This window comes from Mustela putorius, unplaced genomic scaffold (genome assembly GCF_011764305.1).
Source record: "Mustela putorius furo isolate JIRA1106 unplaced genomic scaffold, ASM1176430v1.1 tig00000275_pilon_pilon_pilon, whole genome shotgun sequence".
Taxonomy (NCBI): Eukaryota; Metazoa; Chordata; class Mammalia; order Carnivora; family Mustelidae; genus Mustela; species Mustela putorius.
In genome coordinates, this window is record NW_025421341.1 from 7,645,200 (window position 1) to 7,672,301 (window position 27,102).

The 27,102-nt window shown below is 40.5% G+C and overlaps 1 protein-coding gene across 1 annotated transcript in view; it reads left to right on the forward strand.

Moving 5' to 3' along the window:
- Positions 1-27,102, forward strand: part of CDK15 (cyclin dependent kinase 15) — an 81,844-nt gene that overhangs the window by 17,844 nt on the left and 36,898 nt on the right. Inside the window, exons 5-9 of the mRNA XM_004764172.3 lie at positions 1,100-1,194; positions 1,943-2,005; positions 7,593-7,716; positions 9,738-9,858; positions 23,775-23,868. Coding sequence (XP_004764229.1) covers positions 1,100-1,194; positions 1,943-2,005; positions 7,593-7,716; positions 9,738-9,858; positions 23,775-23,868 — 497 coding nt within the window. The remainder of the gene's footprint in view (positions 1-1,099; positions 1,195-1,942; positions 2,006-7,592; positions 7,717-9,737; positions 9,859-23,774; positions 23,869-27,102) is intronic.

The window sequence follows — 27,102 nt, forward strand, 5'->3', positions numbered from 1 at the left end:
TGTCCTGAGCTGAGACTCGCCATTTCCTTATTATGCCTTTGCTGGCCTCCGTCCTTGTGAAGCTGGGGGGCCTTCCTATCCCTGAAACCCCCAATGACAGCCTTTCAGACTCCTTCCCAGCCACTCACCGGCCTTTTGCAGTGACTCCTCCCTTTTAAAGCTGTCTTTAGTGACCTGATAATAATCTGTTAATAAAGATGCGCGACAGGTGCCTGGGTGGCTCAATGGGTTAAAGCCTCTGCCTTCGGCTCAGGTCATGATCCCAGGGTCCTGGGATCGAGCCCCGCATCGGGCTCTCTGCTCAGCAAGGAGCCTGCTTCCCTTCCCCTCTCTCTGCCTGCCTCTCTGCCTACTTGTGATCTCTCCCTCTGTCAAATAAATAAATAAATAAATAAAACCTTTAAAAAAAAAAAAAAAGATGCAAGAGACAGTCCTCAGACCTCCCCACTCACACTCCCCGGGATTCCCCAATTTTTGGCTCCGTCCTCTTTTCCATTTGCATTTTCTCCTTTTCCACAGAGATTTGCAATTTTCCCTCTAAGAAATCCTCTCCACTCTCTATCCTCTTTCAACAATTCTGCATCCCATACTCTGATCCCTGCCTTCCTCTAATCACATCCACTGGCCCTGCTGACCCTCTGAGACACTTTGAATTTTAGAGAATGGTCACATGTTGCAGAGTCCTACTCTAGAAGGAGGAACACTCCATTTCCTGCTCCTTCGATGGCCTTTATCTCTCCGGGCCTCCTCTCCTGGAACTCTAAAGTGGAGATAAGATTCCCAGAGGGAAGCATTTGCAAAGTGCTCTGAGTGCTTTGATGAAATTGATTAGATAAATGGAAACTTTTTTTTTTTTTTTTGCAACTGCTCTGCCTGTAAGAAAAATAAGTTATGTAAATGCAGTGACTTACCATTTGACAAATAACGAAGGTCCTTTGCAATTTCAAATATTATTTCACAAAGGGTTTTTTTTTCCCCCAAGCAACAAAAAACCAGAATGGTTGATTTGAAGCGTTTAAAAAATAAATACTGCTTGGTATCTTTAAAGCAGTATTTTCATTATCAGTGATTGAATTAACATATTGTTTAATTTCTCTAGCTTCTCTCTTGAAGGGTTTGAAACATGCCAATATTGTGCTCCTACATGACATCATCCACACGAGAGAGACTCTGACATTCGTTTTTGAATACATGGTGAGTTGCCCCAGCATTTTATAAAGCGTGAGGGAAAAGCCTGGTGTTCGTATAATGAATCTGTTAATATTTTATGGCGTGATAAAACTTTCATTACAATGTGGGAGGTGTCATGGAAATTTTCATTATTATGATTACTAGGCCCTATTGTTCTTATACTCCTTTGGCCCTGCTTCTTTACCCACTCAATTTACTGACTTTTTCCCCCACTTGCTGGCAATAATAAATAAACATGGTGAGTTTGCCTCCTAAAGAAAACTTTTGTGCTTATTTTTTATCTATTTTTAATCACCATCTGAGCAGAACCCCGCATTTTTTTCATTGACAATGAAGACATAAATTGCAAGTTTTTTTAAAAAATTGTATACAAGTTTACTAAATAATAACTCACTTTCATATTTTTGAAAGGAAAAAAAAATCAGAATATTAGCAGGAAGAAATCCTAAGGCATGTATACTTGACTTGCCTCCAAGGGGAGTGAAAAACGCCTGTATCACTGTGTTCAGTGGCGGCCATTTAAAATGAGCATCTTTTTGTGATGAGAAACAAGCTTCCTTCCTAGGACAGCCAGTTAGAAAGACACACTGTGTTTGACCTTGATAGTGAGGTCTCAGGAAAGCTGGTTACATGTATCTTTTGTACCTTATTCTCAAAAATTCTGAAGTTTGTATCTGACAGTCACGTCTGTGGTCTGCGTTAGGACACTGTTTAAGCTTGCTAACATCATTCTCTCCAACCTCCCGTGTAGCACACAGACCTGGCCCAGTACATGTCTCAGCACCCAGGAGGGCTTCATCCTCACAATGTCAGGGTGAGTACTTTGAGAGGCAGGACTCCTCCCCAGCTTGCCCTCAGCAGAAGAATTTTGAAACAGACTGTCATCACAGAGTAAAATCCCATGATACTAAATAAGATGACTATCATTGATATTCTAGAGAAACGTTTTAGAAAAAAATTCCCCCTTGGGGCGCCTGGGTTCCTCAGTCAGTTAAGCATCCAACTCTTGATTTCCGCTCAGGTCATGGTCTCACAGTTGTGGTGATGGAGCCCCCATCAGGCTCCAGGGTTCCCTGGGGAGTCTGCTTGAGGGAGATTCTCTCTCTCTGCCTCTGCCCCTCCACATCCCACCTCTGGTCACGTGTGCATTCTCGTGAGCTCTTTCTCTCAAAATAAGTAAATAAAATCTTAAAAGGAAAAAAAATGTCCCCCCTTAAGATATAGAGCAATGTCTAGCCATTTTCCAAGCAGCCTAAACTTGTCGGTCATCACCATCAATGCAAATGTGTCTTCAGAAGTACAGATCAATTAAAAAGAATCGCATTCAAAGGAAGGAAGTGGAACTAAGCCATCATAAAATAAATACATTCTTCATGGCAGACTACTGTGGTCTGTGATAACGTTTGTACTGTATTTACAGCTCCCCATCAGAATCAGCAAACAAAGTACCCCCGTTAGGTCGAAATCAGTTACCTGTTTGCCTATTCTATCCACTCGTGTTATAAATGGGACCAAGTTCCATTTCCCAGTCACTGGAATAGAAATAATAATAAACTCTTAACTCTCTATAATTCTATGTCTGCTGTAAATTTAGAAACCATTTCATTTCATACTTTTCATTCCCTAAGATTTTTATTAGCATTAATTGGTCCTTGATATAATCTATATGAAATTTCTATATGATGTACTCATTCATTTAAATAATATTTATGTTCTTTTAGTCATTTATTCATTCAAGAATGATTGAGTACTTGGTATTATATTAAGTTCCGAGGCTTCACTAATGAATAAGTTGTGTTTCTTATTTTCAATAAGCTTAAAGCCCAGTAAGATATATGGACTTAAACAGGTAGTAAGAAGCAAAGTGACAATGGCTATAGCCATGTTAACTAGAAATACGGTGAGAACTCAGAGTAAGGGGACCTACTCCAGTCTTGGAAGCAAGGGGAAAAAGAAGGTTTGAGGGTTGAGGAGAGTGAAACATTTAAAAATAGCTAGTGGAGATGGAATAGAGCCCTAACTAGGCAAACCAAGAGAGAATGTTCAGTAGTGGGTTGAAGACTCTTGGTGAGAATGGAAACCATTAAATTATCTGCATGATCCTGGGATTTCCTTTTTAATGACAGTGCTGACCAATTCAGAGAGAGGAATCGAAAAAGTAGACAGCTGGATTGATTCAGTGTTGGGATTTTGCCAGACATGTGAAAGAAAAAGACAGTTGGGCAAGAGATTTGAGCAGATTGTCAAGAGAGAGGTTAAAATGATGGTCAGACTTCTGAGCTGAGTCGAACCTGAAGGAAGGAAGGAAGGCTAAGCAGGTTGCTGGTAGCTAGGGAGAGAGCAGAAGAGTCAAGGAACCAGGGGTATTGATCAAGTTGATGGACACTTGGAGAAAGGATTAACCAAGAAAGAACATTTTCAGGCTTGAGTGACTCTCATCCCTGGCACTGTGCTAAAGGCTTAGAAGGATAAAGAGACAAAGAAGACATGATTTCTACCCCCACAAGGGCCTTACAACCAAAATCAAGAGATGGAAAATAGGCACCGATCCTATGACAGGACATTTGTGAATTGTGAATAACACCAAATAAGAAATGAAACCAAAATAGAAATAAGGCCTAGTGTAGATAGATGTCTTCGCATTTTAAGAGCTTTTATGAAGCCAAATGTTAAAAGATGCATTGCATTTCAAGGGGCTGGGATAGGGGAAGATGTCGGAGGAGGAAGGAATGTTTTCAGCAAAGGTACAGGGCAGAGACGCGGAGGCGCCGAGCAAAGCAGTATGGATGCGTTGAAGGATGCGGATCCCAGAGTTGTGGACCGTTAGGGTTGGAGGAACCACAGTGCTTTTCAGGCTTCCTGTTCTGACCTGTTTGTGGGTTATAAAATCAATTTGGTAATCAGCAACTAGCATTTTAAAAAATTAAATAGAATAGAGGAGAAGAGAATAGAAAATATTGGAGTACATTACACCTAGTAAGAATAAGCACCATTTTGTGTTTCAGCTCCCGCTGAAGCTGTACTTGTACCTCTGTACGAATACAGGATACATATGTGTTTCTTATTGTAAGTTGCAGCAGGGAAAAAAAAAAAAAAAAAACACCCAAAACCTTAAAAACACTGGGCTGGTCTAACTTTCTTATTTTGCAGAATTGGAATCTAAAGGTTAAGAAGACAAGTATTTTGCCTGGGGTTACAGAAATAGCTTTTGCCATTGCTAACCGTGATTCTTGCTTAAGATCCTTTTCCACTACTGCCCATACTGCATCTCTGGTGCTGTTGGCCTGACATAGAGAATTTATTAGTGAGATCAGGGTACATAGGCCTGGAAAAACTGATGGGGTAGGTGGCTGAGAGCCTTATTTTCTAAGATGTGGACTCTTTTTCTTAGACGGTAGGGTCGTTAAAGGGACTTAAAGTTGAGAGAGAATGACATGATCAGAATAACCGGGGTCCAGGAGCTGACTGATGTGGGCTAGCCCAGGGCTTCTCAAACTTCAGTGAGCGACGGAGGACCTGGGTATCTGATTCAGGAAGTCAGGGGTGAGGCCTCACGTTCCAGATCTCTAGCATAATCTCCTTGGCTGACCAGAAGAATTACAGATCTAGTAACAGAAATGGAAGAAGTTGATTTGGAGAGGAGGAGGAAGAGTCCTGTTGTAGACAGGATGAACTTCTAATCGAGGTGGAAATCTAAAGGGAAATGAGCAGTAGACAGTGCCCAGGAGGAAGCTCTACGCTGGAGATGTAGACTTGAGGGAAATTGGCGCTTGGAGTTTGTAGTTCAAGACAAGAGAGTAGATCTCCCAAAGAGCAAATACACCAAGATAAAAGAACCGATGATAGAACTCTTTCCTTTAGGGGTTAAAGGAGGAACAGGACAACAGGAGACAAAAGGGAGCAGCTTTTCAGACTGTAGAGGATCCAGGAAAGTACACTCTCTTGAAAGTCAAGGCAAGAGACAATTTCAGAGAAGGCATGGATGGTCAAGATGGCCACTAGTTGCAGGAATACGGTTGAAAACCGTACTTGACTGCAATCTGACTTGACCACTTTGTGGCTTTGTGAGGGCTACGCTGCTTAAGAGAGGGACTTATCAGGGATATATGGTTTTCCAATCAAAGCAAGTGGGGCTGCAGATGAGTGTCCCCTAGCAGACACAGCAGAGAAAATGCTCACTCTGGCCCAGATAGCACTAGCCCGGTGAAATGATTTTGTTCCCAAGAGCCTCACTGTGTTCAAAACAGGACTCTCATCCCTGGGAGCTGGGAAGCCGCTCTGGAAAGCATCACCCACAACCTGGCTTGACACTGACTGAGAACTAACACCATTAGGTTGGGTTGGGTTGGGTTGTGTTATCGGAGAAGCTTGGGCCAGTGTGAAGGAATGATCCAGGTCGCAAAGGATTCAAGGAGGGAAGTTAATCAGGGCAGACTTTAAGTTTTAAGCAGGCGCGGCTATAAAATCCCATACATTAATACTGCTGGGCGTTACCGTGTAGGAATGCTGACGGACATGCATGCGGAGCCGGAGCCGGGGAGGAAAGGGGTCGGAGAGCGAGGAGGTGGGAGGCGCGGATGACTCATTAGTGAGAGCAGTCTGCACTCCAACAGGAAAGGCATTGCAGGCTGGCCCACGCACAAGCTCTGCCTCTGACTCAGCCAGCTGATGCTCCCCTTCCCTGTCATGTTTTAATTTGCTTTTCTCTGGTTTCTCAGAATGGTGTAGAGAAGTTAGGCAGGTCTGAGTTTGAGTTTGGGCCCTGACTGTTTCTTGACATGTTTTTAAAGTTTCCTTGAGCCCTATTTTTCTTATCTGCAAATCGAGGACCAGCTTATCTCCCTCACGGGGTTATTTTGAGGATTCTAAAAGGTGCTAAGTGTGCAATAAATGTTGTCTTCCCTTCCTCCATTCTGTCTCTGTCCTTTGATTGTCTCGACTCCCTTCTTCCTTGGTGTTCTCACATTGAAAGGCATTATCTGTGAGCACACAAGGTAGCATCTTCTCTTTCTCCTGCATTTTTCATTGGTTCTTCATATTGTCTTTTCCAGAAATATTTGTATTTATAACTGATAGGAAGGTTTAAGTGTTGGTATAGGAATTTCGTATTTTGGTAGCTTCGTGGTTTGATGAATGGGAAAATGAATGGATAGTGTATGTGTGCAAAGCATCAGTATGGGGAAGCACTGGGGAAACTCACAGAACCAGTGAGCATTTGAAGTAGGAGTTGAAAGAAAACTTTCACGTCCTTAAATGGCTTGTGAGCCCGGGGTGAGACCTGCATGGAGTCCCTGGCCCCCAGGCTCCTGCTCTGGTCAGACCGCACTCCCTTCAGCTTGGCCACAATATCTCCTACTCATTGTTAGGGCAGTACAGGTCCCAGCGTCCCTGAAGTTCCTAATTTCCAGGATGTGATGGAAAAAGTGGATCTATTTGCACAGCTTTGCATTGGCTACTTTGTCTGCCTCTCCAGGAATGCTGGAGCCAGGCTTTTCTCTTCTAAATTGTCAGAACATGTTCTCAGTTGGCAGAGGTCTTTGTAAACACTAATGTTGGTGTTTCAATTCTCCGTTGCCAGTGGCACTGGAAAAGAGCAAAAGACATTGGGATCCTAAGCATTCTTTTTTTTCCTTCAGCTTCCATACTAGGGAAAACCTAGAGATGTTTTCGGTTTCTATGCCTTCTTTACCACATGCAACATTTAAAAATTTGGGCCCACATTGTATTTTTCCCTCTTCTTTCTTCTTTCTACTATTTATTCTTTATTATTATCAGACTTTTTTTTTGGTCTAATTTTGGGGGGGTCTCTCTTCCCTCTTAATCAAATGGCTGTATTATAGCTTGTTTTCAACTTTGGACTTCAGACTTTAAAAATAGGTTTAAAAAGATAATAGTTCCTTTATTTCCTACTACCCTCTAAAGATATATTTCCCAGTCTGGTCTCCTTGTGTTATGTTTTTAAAAGGGTTTCATATCAGAGAGCTTGGAAAACTCAAGCAGTTGTAAACCTTAGAATATCATTTCCAGGTCAACTTTGATCTTATATGCCAAGTTCATCGGTGGGGAAAAAAAAAAAATTAAATCTTTCACATCTAAATCAATAACTAGTGTTCCAAAGGAAACTTCAAAGTATCCCTTTAGATTTTAAGGAAGGCTAATTCCTCCAGTATCAAAGAAATGAGATGTCAGGAAAAGGCAGAATCCCTTTGTCTAGGACGTGGTCTGCTTACTTGACTTTCCCAGTCTCCACGCCCCCCTCCCCTGAATGTAAAATCTTCATATTTTTTTGTTTCTCAAGAGACACTTTTACTATATTCTTTCAGAGGACTGGTTTTGATTTAGAGGGGAAATCAACACATAGTGGCTCAAATCTGCTTAGATAAGGTGTTCATTCCTTCCAGCTTTTCATGTTTCAACTCTTGCGGGGCCTGGCGTACATCCACCACCAACACGTTCTTCACAGGGACCTGAAACCTCAGAACTTACTCATCAGTCACCTGGGAGAGCTCAAACTGGCTGATTTTGGTAAGTCTCCCCTCGAGTCTCCTTCTGGGCTACGAACAATGATGCTTTTGTGTGCACATGTTTAAAGCATTGATGGGGCCTGGCCCTTGAAAAGTGGAGGCCCATGGAATGTGATGCTTTGGGAGGATGTCAAACTACCCTAGAGGAAGTGTGAGGCAAGAAACAGGGCAAGCTGGGTAGCATCTAGTATTCCATCAAGCTCCAGCCTAACCAGATCCAAAAAGTTGGGCTCCTCTAGAGCCCCATGGCCATTTTTTATAGAGAGACGTGTGTAAGCGAACTGTTCCTAGAAAGTTTTCCTACATGTGAGTGGAAAGAAAAATTCTGTCGGAATAGATCCAGGTTATCCCATGATGACAGGATAAAGATGTAAACCCCAGATTATAGGATGGACTCCTGCTGGAATAAAGACCCCAGGCATTTGCTCCTGCACACATATCAATAGAGCTGTCTTTGTAGGATTACCTGAGGTTTTTGTCCCATCAGAGTGGACATGGATTTCCCTGGAGTATCACTGTATCTTTCCATTCTAGCACTTACCACAGTTTATAATTATACACACGTATATTTGTGTGATGATTTTGTCTCTTCCACTGGACTGTAGGCGTTAGGAAGGCAGCTTGAGTCCATCTTGCTTGTCATCATCTCTCTAGTGCCTGATACCACAGTAGGTGCTCAGGAAATATTTGTTGAAAAGTTGGAGCTGAGGAACCACTCTTCTTTGCTTGGCAGATATCAAATGGTTGTGCTATAGCTGCAAGACTTTTTTCTGACGTAGTAGCTTTCATCTGGACAAGTAAGCATGTAACAGATCCTCATTTCTCAATTCCCCACAATAGTGAACTCATCTACTGAGGTCTTTCCCCAGCTCTAGATCCTGTGATTCTGTGAGATGAGTAGCTAACCGACAAAAGTACTAATAGGGGCTGCTGGGTGGCCCATTCGGTTAAGTGTCCGACTCTTGATTTTGGCTCAGGTCATGATCTCAGGGTCATGAGATCAAGCCCCATGTTGGGCTCCCTGCTGGGCATGGAACCTGCTTAAAATTCTCTTTCTCCCTCTCTCACTGCCCCTCCCCACCTCTTAAAAAAAAGAAGTACTCTGATATTGTAGAAGAAAATTTAAGAGTGATGTGTCCAAGGTCTTACCAAACTAATTTGGAATATAGCAGTCCCCCCTTGCAATTTACTAAACTGGGGATTTCTGGACTGCAAAAATGGAGGGCTATCGTATTACTTGTGAATTGAGTTCTGTTGCTATGACTGAGACACCAAAGTAGAGGTTGTAAACATGTCAGAAGCTTAATTTCTTGGGACGCCTCTGTGGCTCACTCAGTAGGTGTCTGCCTTCGGCTCAGGTCATGATCCCAGGGTCCTTGCTCAGCAGGGTGTCTGCTTCTCCCTCTGCCTGCCACTACCCTCTGCTTGTGCTCTTTCTCTCTCTTTCTCTCACTCTGACAAATAAAATATTTTTTTTAAATAAAACTTTTTTTAAAAGCAGCTTAACTTTCTCTCATGTAACAGTCTAACCTAAGTAGTCAGAGCTTGTATGGTGGCCCGTAGAGTCTTGATCCATGTCCCTTCTGTCACAAGGCCCCACCATCTTTAGGGTATTCCCCCGATTATGAATTTAAAGATGGCTGCCACCTCCTTCTCATTTAAGCTTGGAGGAGGAGGGAAAGGGAAGAATCCTTAATCCCTCCAGAGGGGGGTGATCCGTAAGCTCACACATCCATTCTGTTTATAGCATATAGGGAAGGAGTTGGTCACTCACTATACTTACCTGCCAGGAAGGCTACATCCAGCTGCAATATAGGCCAAAATTTGAGAAATTCACTTGATAAGGAGGTCCACGAGGGTCAAGATAGTTGAGTGACTCTATTAAAAGCACTCGGAGTTTTTGTATTATTTTTTAAATGTTGATTATTCTGCCAGTTATTAACTCCTTGGTTGTATACATTGATTCCTGGCTCTCCAGGAAGTCCTACAACAGTGAGTTCTGTGCTTTTCTTCTTTGGTCAGGTCTCGCTCGGGCAAAGTCCATTCCCAGCCAGACATACTCTTCCGAAGTTGTGACCCTCTGGTACCGGCCTCCTGATGCTTTGCTGGGAGCCACTGAATATTCCTCTGAACTGGACATATGGTAAGAGCTAGTGCCAAGAAAATGAAGAAAATGTGAGTCATTTTACCCATGCGGATTCCTTTATCATCTGCATTGCATTTTAAATAATAATGCTAATAATGACAATTACATTTATATGCAGAAACAGAAAGTATTTTCAAATATATATCTCATTTACCTTTTGCAATCATTTTGTGAGTTTTTATGGTTAAAAAAACTGAGACTTGGAGGGCGCCTGGATGGCTCAGTCATTAAGAGTCTGCCTTCGACTCAGGTCATGATCCCAGGGTCTTGGGATGGAGTCTCATATCAGGCTCCCTGCTCTGCGGGAACCCTGCTTCTCCTCCCACTCCCCCTGCTTGTGTTCCCTCTCTCGCTGTGTCTCTCTGTCAAGTAAATAAATAAAATCTTTAAAAAAAAAAAAAAAAAACCTGATACTCAGAGAGATCTGGCCTAAGGCATATTCCAAACCCAATGTTCTTTCTACTGTGCCTCTCTTCCTAGCTCTTCTCTTCAGTCCTTGGTCTTTCCCCCTTGTCCTCAGAGAAACACACACCCAACTCTCTGACCACAGATATACACAAACATGTCTACACCCTAATGCTCACACAAGCTCAGTTCTGATCTTGGAGAAAAAGGCACACAGACTATGATTCAATAAACCCGATTTTAGCACCAACTCTATTTATAATTAGTTACTCTAGATTATGTTATCTTGAAAAGCATGTATCTTCTTTGTGTCTGTGTTTCTCCATTTTTTAAAATGAGGGTAATAAACTCTCCATGAGAGGATCCATAGTGTAAGGATAAGAGTCAGATAGATGTTCCCAAGTAGAACCACATCACTGGGGAGGTTCTTGGATTAATGGGGTGCTACAGTGAGTGTGGGATCACTCATCGTCCTGAGCAGCAAATGTTACGCTATCAGATCTTATTTCTGGAAATACCTCAGTTATCTGGGGTACACGGTGAAATGTGTGGTGACTTTACAATCATAGCCACCCCTCCAAAGGTAACAAAACATATGGACACCCTCCAGTTCCTTAAGAGGTCTTATATAAACAAAATTAATTAAAAAATTATTAAATTATTTTAAAAAATTAATAACGGATTTTTAAAAAATTAAATAGTATTCTAAAAGGCTAAATTAAGCTTTTGGATTTGCCAAAGAATTGAGAAAGGTTGCAGAAATATCCCTCCAGTGGATCTGGAGTCATTGATTTCCCAAAACCCTGTACCATTTCTAGAAATATCACCAGCTAGTCAAAATCCTCCCGCAACTGTCAGCCCTCACGGCTCTGCACTGTCACTTCAAAGGCCTGTGGCGGGCTCTGTTTTTCTGAGCTTAATGATGACTTCCTAGTCGTGCTTCACAGACAGAGTGAAACTTCTGCTCATCACTTTTAAACTTTTTTTTTATTATGGAGCATTGAAAGCATTCAAAAAATAGACCCTATAGGGGCGCCTGGGTGGCTCAGTCGGCTAGGTGTCTGCCTCTTGATCTCAGCTCTGGTCTTGATCTCCCTGTCATGAGTTCCAGCCCCGCACTGGGCTCCACACTGGGCATGGAGCCTACTTAAAAATAAAACAAAATACACACATGAGAAAATATATACCATATATATATATATGTGTGTGTGTGTGTGTGTGTGTGTGTGTATAGATATACACACACACACATCAGTGATTCTCAACCAAGGCCAATTTTGCTCCCCAGGGATATTTGGCAATGTCTGGAGACATATTTTATTGTCACAGCTAAAAGGGGTGTGTTGCTGGCATCAAGTGGGTAGGGGTCTAGGATGTCCCTATGATGCACAGCACATTCCCCTACAACAAAGATTCATCCGGCACCAGATGTTAACAGTGTCAAGACTGAGGAAGCTGTTGTAGATTAAGAAGCATGATAAGTGAACTTCATGAACCTACTACCCAGTGTCACAACTAGAACACACTGTCATATTTCCATGGGCTCCTCTCCCAAGAACCTGCCCCTCCACCAGACTGGCTTTGAACCTGAATTTTTTTTTTTTCTTTCTTTCTTCTTTTTTTTTTTTTAGGGAATTTTTTTTTTTTTTGAAGATTTTATTTGAGAGAGAGAGAGAATGAGAGAGAGCATGATGGGGAGAAGGTCAGAGGGAGAAGCAGACTCCCCGTGGAGCTGGGAGCCTGATGTGGGACTCCATCCTGGAACCAGGATCATAACCTGAGCTGAAGGCAGTCGTTTAACCAATTGAGCCACCTAGGCATCCCGAACCTGAATTTTTTCTTTCTTTTTTTTTTTTAAGATTTTATTTATTTATTTGACAGACAGAGATTACAAGTAGGCAGAGAGGCAGGCAGACAGAGAGAAGGAAGCAGGCTCCCTGCTGATCAGAGAGCCTGATGTGGGGTTTGATCCCAGGACCTTGAGATCATGACCTAAGCAGAAGGCAGAGGCTCTAACCCACTGAGCCACCCAGGTTCCCCTGAATTTTTTTCTTATCGTCATTCCTTGACCTCTTCTAAAAATCATATTTTTACATTTTTTTATGTGTTCTAAAAATACTGTATTTGAGTTTTTGTAAAAATGGTATTATATTGTTTTTAGCCTTCTGGGCCTTTCTTTTTTCTACTCAAGATGTTTCTAAGATCATTCATGTTGATGTAGCTATGCTTTATTCCCTGTTGATGGACATTTCAGTTAGTTAGCTTGTTTTTTTATTTTGTTTGCTTTTGTTCTAATGAATATACTCGGTACTCATATTTAAGGATTTTTCTAGAGTACCTACTTAGTGGATTTGCAGTGTCACAGGGTATACGAATGTTCAACTGCCTGAAATAGTGCCGAGCTGCTTTCCAAAGTAATTGTAACAGTTTACACACCAGCCGCGAGTTTCAGCCCCTTATCCATATCTGCAACAACTCTATAATCAAGTGGGTAGAATGGTATCATGTCGTGATCTAAATTCACATTTTTCTAATTACTAATGAGCTTGGACACCTTGTCATGGATTATTTGCCATTTGTGTTTCTCTTCTATGAGGAACGTGTGTCTTTTGCTTATTTTCTTTTGGTCTCTCTGTCTCTGTCTCCCTCCATCCCTCCCTTTCTTTCTTTCTTTCTTGATTAATGTATGTTCTTCCATTATGAACATGAACCTTTTATCAGTTATGTATGTTGCAAGAAGCCTCCCCAGTTCATGGCTTATGCTTTCATATCCTTATGTTGTCTTTTTGAACAGAAGTTCTTAATTTTAATATTATTGACTTTATCAAGTCTTTTCTTTTATGGTTAGTGCTTTTGTTTCTTGTTTAAAAAAGTTCTTCTCTCCTTGAGGTCAGAATGTTATTTTCCAATACGTTCTTTTAAAAGTTGTAAAGTTTTTCCTTTCATTTTAAATCCTTCATATACTGGAAATTGATTTTTGTCCGTGCCAACCAATTGTCTCACCCCAGTTTCTTCGGTGATCTGCCATGCCAAATCTCTCATATATCAAGTTTCCAAAATGCAGAGGTCTGTGTCTGGGTTCTCTACTCTATTCTGTTCTACTGGGGGGTCAGTTTCTCTGTCCCTGCCCCAGTGTCCCACTATATTAATTTCTATAGCTTTATAATGATATTTGATATCTGGTAGGACAAGTGTCCCCACCTATTTCATCTCCTTCCCCCAGGAGGGTCTTGGCTACTTTTTCCCTTTGATTTTTCATATACATTCTATTTGTTTGTTTGTTTGTTTTTAAATATTTTATCTTTGTGTAATCTCTATACCTATCATGGGACTTGAACTCAGAACCCTGAGATCAAGATTTGCATACTCTATCAATTGAGCTAGCTGGGTGTCTCATGATTTTTCATATACATTTTAGATACAGTGTTTCCAGTTTCATGAAAATTCCTAGTGGGATTTTCATTAGAAATTACATTGAAATTATAGAACTCTGAGGATAACCAATATCTTTGTAATATTGTTTTCCCATTTTTTTTTTAAGAATTTTATTTATTTATTTGACAGAGAGAGATCACAAGTAGGCAGAGAGGCAGGCAGAGAGAGAGGAGGAAGCAGGCCCCTGCTGAGCAGAGAGCCCGATGTGGGACTCGATCCCAGGACCCTGAGATCATGACCTGAGCTGAAGGCAGTGGCTTAACACACTGAGCCACCCAGGCACCCTGTTTTCCCATTTTAAAACACAGCATATCTCTAATCTGTTTGGTTAGTCCTTAATGTCTTTTAGTAGTTTTATTATTTTCTCTCTAAGCTTTTACTTGTCTAGAGCAAAAGTCCCTGTAAGTCTATTTCTGCTGTTTATTGTTTCTTTTGGTTCCACATATAGTATCTTTTTTTTCCATGCGTGTTGTTTTTGACAGTTATATGCTAATTTACCTTGAAATTTCATTTGTGGGATTTTTTTTTTTTTTTGAGGCCTTGAATGAGGTGGGCTCCCTCAGGGGAGATTTACATTTGATTTTGCTATGTGCATTATTTCTTTTTAAGATTTTATTTATTTATTTGACAGATAGAGATCACAAGTAGGCAGAGAGACAGGCAGAGAGACAAGGAAGCAGGCTTCCTGCTGAGCAGAGAGCCCAATGTGGGGCTTGATCCCAGGACCCTGGGATCATGACCTGAGCCGAAGGCAGAGGCTAAACCACTGAGCCACCCAGGTACCCCTATGTGCATTATTTCTAAAGAAATTGATTCTTGTATTTTATATAAGTGTTGGTCTGCCTCTCAGATCTTGATTTCCTGATACCATTCCCTGCTAAAAAGAACTCAGATATTTTAGCAAATTGGCCAATTCTAAGGCTGGGGCAGGGGAAAGTATAAGGAGAGTCAAGAACACCTTGGTGGGCCAGAACATTTTTTTTATAAAGTAGTCCAAAAATGATGGGAATATATCAAAAGGACAGGGGAAGCAACTTGAAGAAATGTCCAAATGTCAAAGAAGTACAATTTGAGTGCAATTTGATTTAAAATCAAAGCAAATAATGTGAGTAATGGGTTATAACCTACTGAATAAAATAGGAATGCATGAGCCTATATTAAGGTTAGCTAGCTAACTGGATAAGAAAGGAAACAACTCCTTCCTGTAGCACTCCAATTAATAACAGAAGAAATGATGGACTTAGAAAACCACTCTTTTGCAGCATAAGAGTCATTGGCTCAAGTAAGAATTAACAATGCCAAACTAGAAAGTTTGAAGAGGAATAAAAAATTTATATAGTCTCGAAATAATTGCCAAGAAATTATTACAATTTCAACTGTATACAATTACAAAGGGAAAAAATAGTAACTTTATAGTAGAGAAACTTGGCAGATACCACATTTACCAAGTAATTAGAGTTAATATTATCAATAATGGGACTGACTGACACTGGGTGCCTCCTAATATGGGGCACTGAGAAGGGAACAATATCACTTATGTGGTTTTCCTGCCTCCCCCCCAAAAAATCCCAAATATCAGGTAAATTAACTCTGTTTGAGTGACATTTTGCAACATAACTGGCCTGTCCTCTTTTTTTTTTTTTAAGATTTTATTTATTTATTTGACAGATAAAGATCACAAGTAGGCAGAGAGGCAGGCAGAGCTGGGGGCAGGGGAGCAGGATCCCTGCTGAGCAGGAAGCCTGAAGCGGGGTTCGATCGCAGGACTCTCAGATCATGACCTGAGCCGAAGCCAGAGGCTTTAACCACTGAGCCACTCAGGAGCCCCTACCCTGTCCTCATTTAAAGGGTTGTAGGGGATGTAAAATTTCCCTCTGTCCTCTTAAGAGTCTATGGATGAGCCTGCACACTGACAACAGATTAATGGGGGAAAAGCATATAAATTTTATTTGATGTTCAGTTTTATGTGACATGAGGGAAAGGGCTTTGTAGAGAGAAGAGAAAACTCCCAAAGAAGCAGCTAGGCTTGGAGGCTTTTGTACCATTCTGAAAAAGGATGATAAATTTTTAGGGAAGTGATAAGACAAAAGAAAGAGGTTTCTGGACTCTTCAGTGGCAGTAAGTTGTGGGCTGGACATCCTCACAAGGGGAATTTATGCCCTACTTTCAGGCATAGGGGGGAGGCAGAAAGCTCATCATATGTTTGCTCTTTTTCAATTGCCTTCAGCTCAAAATAGTCTTTATACCAGAGGGGCATATTTTGATACCCTACTGGGTCCAAGTTTTAAAAGGCAAAGAAAGACTGAGGAATTGTTCCCGAAGAAAGAAACTAAAGAGATATGCCAACAAATGCAATGCAGGGTCCTAAATTGGATCCTGGGGGAAGTGGAACTAAAGAACAGTACTGGGAAAAAAGGTAAAATTTAAATATGGACTGCGGATCAGAGAATAGTAATTGATCAATGTTAAATTTCCCGACTTTGATAATTGTGGTGGTGTTATGTAGAAGAAGGCTTTTGTTCTTAGAAACTACAAAGTACGTAGGGGTAAAGAATTATGATCTGCAACTTACTTACTGCTTCAGGAAAAAGGAAAAAATGAAAGAGGCATAATGTTGGAAATTGGTGAATCAGTTTGAAGAGAGTTCTTTCTACTGTGCTTGCAACTTTTCTTTAAGTTTGAAATTATTTACATATTAAAAGTCATCACCAAAATTGAGAAAAATCTGGTGTTTTGCCAAAGAAAGTATAAGAAGCACTGACCTAGTATGTGATTGGTGTTTGCAAATATTTCACACACATTTGAGAAGAATTCAGATTTTTGAGTTGTTGGGTACAGGTTTTTACATATATTGAAAAATTCAAGGTTAACTGTGTTATCCAAATCTTCTTTTTTTTTTTTTTAAAGATTTTTATGTTTTTTTTTTGTTGTTGTTGTTTTTTTTTGACAGACACAGATCACAGGTAGGCAGAGAGGCAGGCAGAGAGAGAGGAAGGGAAGCAGGCTCCCTGTTGAGCAGACAGCCCAATGCGGGGCTCGATCCCAGGACCCTGGGATCATGACCTGAGCCAAAGGCAGAGGCTTAACCCACTGAGCCACCCAGGTGCCCCCTATCCAAATCTTCTTTACATCATTTCTGTCTGTTTAACTTACCAAACAAAGGTGTGTTCAAATTGATTACTACATTGTTGATTTGTCATATTTTTATTCATTTTTGCTTTATATACTTAAAGCTATTTTCATTAAGTGTCAGTAAATTTAAAACTGTTTAAAAATTTTAAACTTTAAAACCTCACGCTTTAAATCCTATTTTTGGAATAATTTTCCTTTCTTTTGAAGCTATTCTTTTAGAATATTCTTCAGTGTAGGTCTGTCGGTGGCAAACTCTGTTTTTGTGTCTTAGACTCTCATTGCTGAAAGGTAGACTTGCTGGGGATGTAATTCAAGATTGATGCTTATTTTTTTCTCAGAACTTAGAAGATCTCATCCCCCTGCTTTGTCTTCTGTTGCTGCTGTTGTAAAATTTGCTTTGATCCTTATTGTCTTACTTTTGCAGGTGATCTCTCATTTTAGCTACATGTTTTAAAGAGGTTTTTTTGTTTGTTTGTTTTTTGGGGGGGGTTTTGTCCTTTATTATTATAGAGTTTTCACTTAAGGTATCTGGTGTGGGTTTCTTTTCACTTACCCTGCTTGGTATATACTGTGCTTCTTCTGGTTATGAGTCATGTCTTTAGTTGGTCATTTCCTCTTTGAATGTTGCCTCTATTCCCGCCTCTCTTTCTGGAGTTCCAATGAAAGACTGTCAGACCGTGTTTTCCTATTACCCACAGCTCTTATCCTTTCTTTAATATTTCCTGTCTTCTTAACTTTCTGTGCTGCACTCTGGGTAATTTCTTCAGCTTGCCTACCAGTTCTTCAAGTCTGCCTTAAGCTACATATCACTTACATGTACAAAATGTTATTTCATTGGTAAGTGTTTCATGAATTTAACCATGAATAATGATAACACAAAATTGTAAATTTAAATTATTGTTATTACCCTTACTCATTCTATTATTATTATTACTGTTTTCCCAGTAAAACTCAAAAAGTAATATAAAAATAGAGCAATAGACACTTTTCATTGAGTGTACTGTTATTCGTTCACTCTCTACATAATTGTTAAGTATCAGAGTGTGTACACTGCAATTCCTCTTCCCCCATTTTTTTTTTCTTTTCAGAGTAGTAAAAGGGCAAGTGAGTAGGGAGAAGATTTCCAATTGACAAAGGAAGAAAAAGGGGAAAATCCTATTGTGCTAAGCCACAAAACCCCATACGGTACAAGCTGAGTGTTTTTTATCTATCTATCTATCTATCTATCTGGGCAATGCAGAGGGAGAGGGAGAAGAGAATTTTGAGTAGACACCAAGCCCAGATCTCATGACTCTGAGATCATGACCTGAGCTGAAATCAAGAGTCAGACAAAACCAACTGAGCCACCCTGGCGCCCCAGGCTGAGTGCATATTAGGAGGCAGTTGACCATGGGGGAACATTAGAGCCTTTGTCTCAAAGAAACTAATGATGCCGTAGAGTGCCAGAGCTTCTCATGACAGTAAGCCCAGGGGACACCAGCATCAGTGGGAGCCCAGAACGAACAGTTAGATTCTGGAAAACACACAAGTAGGACATACTGGTTATTCCTAGCACTTAAAACCAACCTCTCTCTTCCTGCATCATCATTTCTTCTTTCTTTCTGCCACCTTTTCAGACCTTAAAAGATTCTATTAGTAACTTCAGGGAGAAAACTCAATGTTTTAGGATTACCATACCATTTTGTTATTGTTTTTCTTTTTTGTATTGTGTTAAAATACACATAACATAAAATTTATCATTTTAGCCTTTTTTTAAAAAAAATTATTTATTTATTTATTTTAGAGAGAGAGTATGAGTGAGGAAAGGGGCAAAGGGAGACAGTCCTCAAGCAGACTCCCCACTGAGCTCAAAGCCCAACCAAAGGGTTCCATCCCATGAGCCTGAAATCATGACTTGAGCCAAAAATCAAGAGTCAGATGCTTAATTAACTGAGCCACACACACACACACACACACACTTTACCCATTTTATTTATTTTTTAAGATTTTATTTATTTATTTGTCAAAGAGAAAGAAAGAGCAAGCACAGGCAGACAAAGTGGCAGGCAGAGGCAGAGGGAGAAGCAGGCTCCCCGCTGAACAAGGAGCCCAATGTGGGACTCGATCCCAGGATGCTGGGATCATGACCTGAGCCAAAGACAGCCACTCAACCCACTGAGCCACCCAGGCATCTCACTTTAGCCATTTTAAAATGTACAATCCAATGGCATTAAGTACATTCACATTGTAGTGTCACCATCACTATTATCCATCTCCAAAACTTTTCATCATCCCAAGCTAAAACTCTATACCCATTAAACAAAAACTGCCTCTTACTCTCTTCCCCCAGCCCCTGAGATCCATTATTCCATTTGCTGTCTCCATGAATCTAAGTCTTTTTAGGTACTTCATATACGTACAATCATACAATATTTTTTCTTCTGCATCTGGTTTATTTCACTTAGCATAATGTTGTCAAGGTTTATCCACGTTGGGGTAAACTGGGTTTTAGAGAAGGATTTATTTTGGCACACAACGTGCACTGTTCAAAACTGACTTCAGGCAGCTGCTGGTTTTAGGACTATGAAAAGTTGTTCCTGCCTGAGAGATTACAAATTTCCTGCTGCAAACTTCCAAATATAAAGAGTGGCCCAGGGAAAAGCAAGTGGAAATGTCATGTCACTGTCATATGTTATGTTGTTCTGAATTAATTTCAAGACTGAAAAATGAAATACTGATTCATTTCTCCCAAAAACATTTTTGTATGTTCTTTACACCTCTCAAAAACCCAACTCCTGAGATGGCTGATTTCCCCAGAGACTGCCTAAGGAATTTGAAGAATCTTCTCCTCTCTTACAGAAGAATTTGTTCATGCTCAGAATAGAGAAAAGGTTAGGAAGAAAGCCAGAAAAGGCAGAAAACATATAAGCTGTTTCTTCTAACTTGACTGAAGAGCCACAGTTGGAGCAATAATGACCCAGCGCATCTCTCCTTTCTGGAAGGATTAGCTGGTTGGCACCATAGGGTCTTTTTACCCTGCAAAGGAAGCTCCCCTTCATTTACATGGATGCCCCCCAGGATATTGCCAAAGAGCAGAAGTCCTCTGAGCACTTAAAGATAGGAAGGGTAAGAAGGAGAGGTAAGAAGAGCCACAGGATGAAGATTTACGCACAAAACAGAGGAGTAAAAGGGAATAGGAGCCGGTTTCCTAACTGGACCCAAATATTCAGAATATTTTAAATGTTTGCTTAAAGCTAGGCTGGGGGTGGACAAAATAGACTATAGCCACTCGACTAGTTTACAAACCAGATTAAAAAATACAATAGCTCTGAAGAACAAATGAAAAAAATAAGAAGATGAGTTGTATAGTTTTTAAAGAACAATGCTTACACCTAGAAAGCATCTTTTGTTCTTCAAACTCAGAGTGCATGGGTTTACTTTCTTACCAATGCATTGATATTTATGGTACTTATGTATATTCCAGGTACTGAAATACGATTGATTTAGGAATTTTGTTTGTCTTGCAAGTGTCCACGTAGGCACATGGGCACCCATGCATGCATGTGCACTCACACACAGAAACAGAGAAACACACTTTCTCTCTATATATGTATATAAATATGAAAAATATAAACAAGCAGCCTAGACTCTATACTTTTTAGCTGAGAAAGGTACGTGTGTTTTTTAGAGATTTTATTCATTTGACAGAGAGAGATCACAAGTAGGCAGAGAGAGAGAGAGGAAGAAGCAGGCTCCCCACCGAGCATAGAGCCCGATGTGGGACTCAATCCCAGGACACTGAGATCATGACCCGAGCTGAAGGCAGAGGCTTAACCCACTGAGCCACCCAGGCGCCCATCAGAGAAAGGTTTTAATCTACCCTTAGGTGAAACTTAAAAATAAAGACTCAAAAGAATGCCACTAAAGCACCAACCACACAAATGCAAACAAAGAATTTCAACCAAATGTTAGTCTATTATTCTGTACCACAAACACCTTGTACTCCTTGCATAATGGCCTGAATGTCCAGATTTCTTCACTATTTTACCTAATTTTGTACACGGTCCTTAGCGGAGTAAAAGACAAAGGACACTAAGAAGTTGCTAACAAAAGGACTTCCTTCTTGGTCTCCTACAGCAACTAGGATGAAAAGTAACAAGTTTTTCCCAAGTGATAAAAACAGTTTGAAGAGAGGGGAAAAGTAGACTGCAGGTTTAAACCTGGCCATGACCTTGGTTTTGAACCTTGTTTACCAATACCATCAGGCCTCCTAGTGATTTGTGAGCCCCTGGCATTTCTGGTAGGCGTTAGGGTACTGGATGGAGGGTTGGCTCCAGTCTTAGAAACCAGCACATTTCCATTTATTTCATAGCAGTTAATATACAATTGCATGTATGTTTCACACACAGGCACCTTTTTTTCATTTCAAAATGAAATGGTTTGATACCTTTCAAGCACAGACACAGAGAGAGCCGTCAGGGGCAGTGGGTGGCGGCCATTCACGGGTGTTCACCAAGTCGGTTTCCTAGTTGGCTTATCTCATAATTGACCATTGCTAACAATCAGGATGGTTTTTAACCATTTGACAATTTTCTATTACCTTTATTCTTCTTCATATTATTGTTTAACTCACACGTTTTATATCTGTTGCTTTAAAGACAAGGAGAAGAAATGGATTTTAAAATACAAGCTAATGAGGAGCTTTAATTCTAAAGATACCATTTAATTCTAAAGATACCCTCAAGATACCATTTGCCAGGTTCTTAAGTCATATTTGTCTGATCAGAATTCTTGTAGCACATATCAAGATGTCTCTAATACATGAAAAATAATTTAAAAGTAAATATGGTGGCCACTGTTTCCAAACTGACTTTTTAAAAATTGCCAATAATGTCTTACCTTTTATTTACATTTGTGCAAAATTCTAAAAATAAGCCAGAGGGTTATTTTAAATGCAAACCAAATATGAGGTCATGAAAACAGTTTTTTATCTTTTTTTTGACGGGAAAAGATAAAATGATATTTCAATGTTCATTTTTTCTCTTTTTTTAAAGATTTTATTTATTTGAGAAAGGACAAGAGAGCTCTCATCCTGAGTTGTGGGGAGAGGCAGGGGAAGAGGGAAAAATAGGCCCCCTGCTGAGCAGGAAGCCCAAAGTGGGGCTCAATCCCAGGACCCTGGGATCATGACCTGAGTCAAAAGCAGGCATTTAACCGGCTGAGCCACCCAGGTGCCCCACAATTTTCTTTTTAATATGAATTCTATCCTCAAACCAGACACAAGTAAAAATTACTCTTAAACTTGTTTACCAAGAAATCTGCTTTCTCCTCCACAAGCAATTTAAAGTGAATTATAGGGGCGCCTGGGTGGCTCAGTCGTTAAGCGATCCCAGGGTCCTGGGATCGAACCCCGTGTCCGGCTCCCCGCTCTGTGGAAAGCCTGCTTCTCCCTCTCCCACTCCCCCTGCTTGTGTTTCCTCTCTCGCTGTCTCTGTCTCTGTCAAATAAATAAATAAAATCTTTTAAAAAACAATAAACTGAATTATATAGCCCGTGTCTGCAACCCGAAGGAAAAAAATGAAAAGTTATCATATGCAATAAATGCATATGAATAATATTAAAGACCAGATTTAAAATGAACTTGATAATAAATTTTTAATACCATGATCATCTCTAATAAAATGTTTTACTTAACTATCCTTCTTTATCACGCCACATAAGAAAATGTCAGGATGATTAAGGGAATTTGCGAAATTATGCATTATAAGTGCGAAGCATTTGGAGTCAAAGGATAGGACCACAAGGATAATCACTGTAATCCATCACCTGGACCATTTTTATCTCTCAAAAGACTTATATGAATAAAAATGTGTATTATTAGCAAAATAAGTCTTACCCCTCACTGTCCCTCAGGAATTACCCTCCCGTTTGACTACACAGGAAATAGATTTTCTATTTCACCCTATTTCATCTATTTTGAGAGGCACACTCTTGGCTAAATCAGGATGTACCTTATAATCAGTAGAGTCTTACCAAGGCCGCCAGCCAGGCTGCAGCTGGGACCACAGCTACCATTGCCACGTGTGAACATCAAATGCCAGCATCAAAAGTTGCAGAATGGGCGCCAGTGACTTGGAAGAAAGTCTTGCAGAAAGGAGAACTTTCTGTCATTTTTTTCCTTCTTTTTTAACTAGGAACCAAACCGTTGTGGAGAGGGAGTGCACGAGGCATGTTTAGTAACATTCTTTAAGCAGGAATCAAAAGTAGGTTAGCTCTGTGTAATGGCAAGGTCAGCCTAGGAGCCCAGCACCGAGGACTCTTAGTTTTCTTATGGATTATTTTAAGAAATGCTTCATCATCAAACTCCTGATATAGAGGATGATCCCACGGATAAACATAGACATCAAAGAGTCTGAGTCAAATGCTGAATGTGAAAAACTTATAGGAGAACCCAAACCAATTTATTTCACTTAAATGTTTCATTTGTGGCATGTGCAAGTATGATGTGTGATAAAATCATCTGTCTAATTAAATTCATAATAGCCTTTTCATTAGCTGTAAAAGGAACATTCTGATTGTGTCATGGTTTCACTTGCAGTTCTCCTTCTCAGTCCTTGCTTACACTAACAGAGCCTCTCATAACGAGAACATCTTAGATTGCATGCAAGACAGCATTCAATTTGGAGACTCAGTATTTCTAATAAAAAGGATAATGAACTTGAATGAGCTGAACCGTCTGCTGTCTTTACTGGGTTCCTAAGTGCTGGCTCTGTATCATTTTAACTAAGAGCTGCTGGCTGTTCTTACTATTCTTTTTCTTTTTTTCCCCCTAAGACTTTTAATAGCATGTGGCCCCTTTTAACTCCCCCCAAATATTTGCTGGGTGGAGAAATACTAGTAGTTCAGTTTCGCATGTATGGTTTCCTTGAACTTGCCTGGCTGACTCTTGTTTCCTTTGCTAGGGGTGCGGGCTGCATCTTTATTGAAATGTTCCAGGGTGAACCTTTGTTTCCTGGGGTTTCCAGCATCCTCGAACAGCTGGAGAAGATCTGGGAGGTAAGAGAAGAATTTTCTCTGATGAAGAAGATAAATACCTACAATTCAAACTTTGAGCCAACTTTCCTTTAGAGACCATGAACTAGTCCATCTGCCTTGAGATTTTATGCTGTGTATTAAGGCTATGGAAACTGTGGGATTTGCCGCAGGTGTAGACACCTTGGCAGTGGAGGTGCAGTCAGGAAACCGCGGGTGTCTTACAGCAGCCCCTGAATGCACCTGCTCCCTGTTGCGATTTTCTCAGCCTCCCAGGGCAATTTCTGCCGCTGCTGCTCAAGCACATCTCTGCCTCTCCACCCTCAGCTCTGACTCTATCGGGTATTTGGCCTTGGGTCCTTGTCAACTGAAGACGAGACACGAAATTTCCGCAGAACTCTGATAAAGGCTTAACCGTGTTAGTGTGAGAGAAGTATTAATCATGCTCTTCCAAAAGCACGTTCCTAAGGTGTGAAGGTGCTTCTCTGTGTGGTTCCATTTCTTGACTCACTATCCCTACCTCATTTGGAGATTTTATTTATTTGACAGAGAGAGAGAGAGAGAGAACACAAACAGGAGGGGCAGCAGCAGGCAGAGGGAGAAGCAGGCTCTCTGCTGAGCTGGGAGCCTGATTCGGGACTCGATCTTGGGACCTTGGGATCATAACCTGAGCCAAAGGCAGAGGCTTTAACCCACTGAGCCACCCAGGCGCCCCTATCCCTACCTCTCTTGTACATGATGTACTTCATTCTTCCTCTCTTGTAGTTTATATGCCCCATACTACAGTCATCTGTATATTTTTCCTTTTTTATTTTTTTTCACTGTGGTAAAATATACATAAAATTTGCCTTCTAACCAATTTTAAGACTGTGATTCATTAAGTACCTTTACCTTGTTCTGCAACCATCACCACCGACCAGTTCCAAAACATTTTCATGACCTAAAGCAGAAGTTCTGGACCCACGAAACACGGACTCCCCATCTTCCTTCCTTCCACATCCTAGATAAGCTCGCGTCCATTTTCTGTCTCTGTGAATTTGCCTATCCCAGGTATCTCATATTAGTGGAATCCTATAGGATTTGTCTTCTGTGTCTGGCTTATTTCACTTATATTTTAAAGATTCATCCATGCTGTAGTGTATGTCAAAGTGTTTTAAACGAACTGTTGTTATCCTGGATCCTGCTCCCTTTCAAGTTTGCTTGCTTCCAGCGGGCATCTGGAGTGTTCTCTCTAAGAGCTTCTGATAAGGGGTTTCTTCTTGGGAGATATGGCCAGAGTGGGGTTTTTGTGCATAGGTGAGGAAATTCGGCTTCTCTGGAACTGCTTTGCAGTTGTGAGGCAGAGGGGCACCTTGGTGGCTCAGTCATTAAGCATCTGCCTTCAGCTCAAGTCATGATCCCAGGGTCCTGGGATCAAGCCGCGTGTTGGGCTTCCCGCTCTGTGGAAAGCCTGCTTCTCCCTCTCCCATTCACCCTGCATGTATTCCCTCTCTCGCTGTGTCTCTCTCTCTGTCAAATAAATAAATAAAATCTTAAAAAAAATTTTTTTTTGAGATGGAGACACAGTTTTCTTAACACAACCATAGTTCCAAGTTCTAAGGACAAAGTGAGAGCCGGTCACATTCAACAGTGTGTTATCTTTTACACCACCACAGTTTGAGCACGGTAGAAACTTCAGCATTACAGACAAATCCTGAATTACTGTTTCATTAAACATGGACTACACAGATGAAAATAGGAAAGCTATTTTGGGTTCCATGATATTGGATGTAGGAATCGCCTTTTGGAAAGCAGTGGGTCCATTCAACTCTCCCAACCTTCAACCACAGCCATTCTTTACGCGCCTCCTGAGACCTCACTCTTAGAGACGAAGACGTAATGACAAACCCTGAATCTTTATTTTACCATCTTTCTAAAATGCCTGTGTGTGTGTGTGTGTGTGTGTGTTTTCATCTGAATAACTCTCACCTCTTCCTGATCAAGTTTTTAGAAATCTGATCCTTGTAATAAGTGTTTTTAGCAAATAATCCCATATGCGTTTCTAAAACCAGAATAAAATAAACTATGCAGACTTGAAATTCATTAATCAAAACGCCTTCGGTTTCCATTCCAACAAAGGCGGAAAACAGCCCTGTGCAGCCCACTATATTTCAAACATAGCACTCGCTCACTGCCTTTTAAAAGCCTTCAGGGAAGGAGTAGATCAACAATTTCTGGTTTTCAGTTTCCCAGACAGTGAAGTGGGGATTTGGTAATTTTCTCAAGTGAAAACGAATTCAATAGCTTTCAAATAGAAACTGAGCATCAAATTTCCAAATAAAGGATATTGGATTTTTATTTAAATGTGGAAAATCTCCAGCTGAAAGTTTTCAGTATAATATTTTTAAATGTTTGGTACCCATTTTGTTGGCTTTTATTAAACACAATACAAAGTAACCAATAATTCTAGGAACTATCACGTTAGAGAAAATATGGATGTGGTGGCTATTTATTTCCTTTGTTGCTTTTTCTTCATTACCTTTGCTTTCTTTTCATTGTGCTTCGACAACCCCCAGGAGACATATGGGTGCATGTGAATCACTTGTTTCCCTGCGCATCTGTGCAAATACAGAAGATAGTGGGTTCAAAAAGAAGAATCAGCTTCCCATCCTCTGGCCCTCTCCCACAAAAGAAGAATTAATCCAGTTGGTTTTTCCAAATGGATTCCAGGATTCTTAGTGTTGCCTCAGGCTCAGCGTGGTTGATAGGAAAAGCCTATAATCCTCTCAGTAGGTTTTCAGTTTGTTTAGGGAATGGATCAAAGAAAGATTTTCCTGGGTGGCATGATTTTTTTATTGTATGAGAGAAAAATAACACTTCAGTGTCTTTTGTTTGAGGACGATCTTAGTAGGCACCACCAAATGTACTTCTCAATCAGAGTCCGAGTCAGTAAGCTGGTAGACATTAAGATTCCGGATTCGTCATTGATTATTATTAGTCATGGTTGGGCAATCGACTTCCTGCCATAACAATTGGGCTGGCATCTATACCCAGCATTTTACAATTGAATTTACTAGATTTTTTTCTATGAGAGATGCTTCTAGAAAGAGTTATGTTGAGATAGGCTTCTAAGAAGTTACTTTGTATAATGGTGTAGTGAAAGCTACCAGTATTTCCCTAATATTTCACAGCAACAATGTTATTCTTGCTCCCAGAGATAACTGACATTGGGCTTTTATGGTTATAGGAAAAGAACGGTGAAATGATGCCTACAAAACA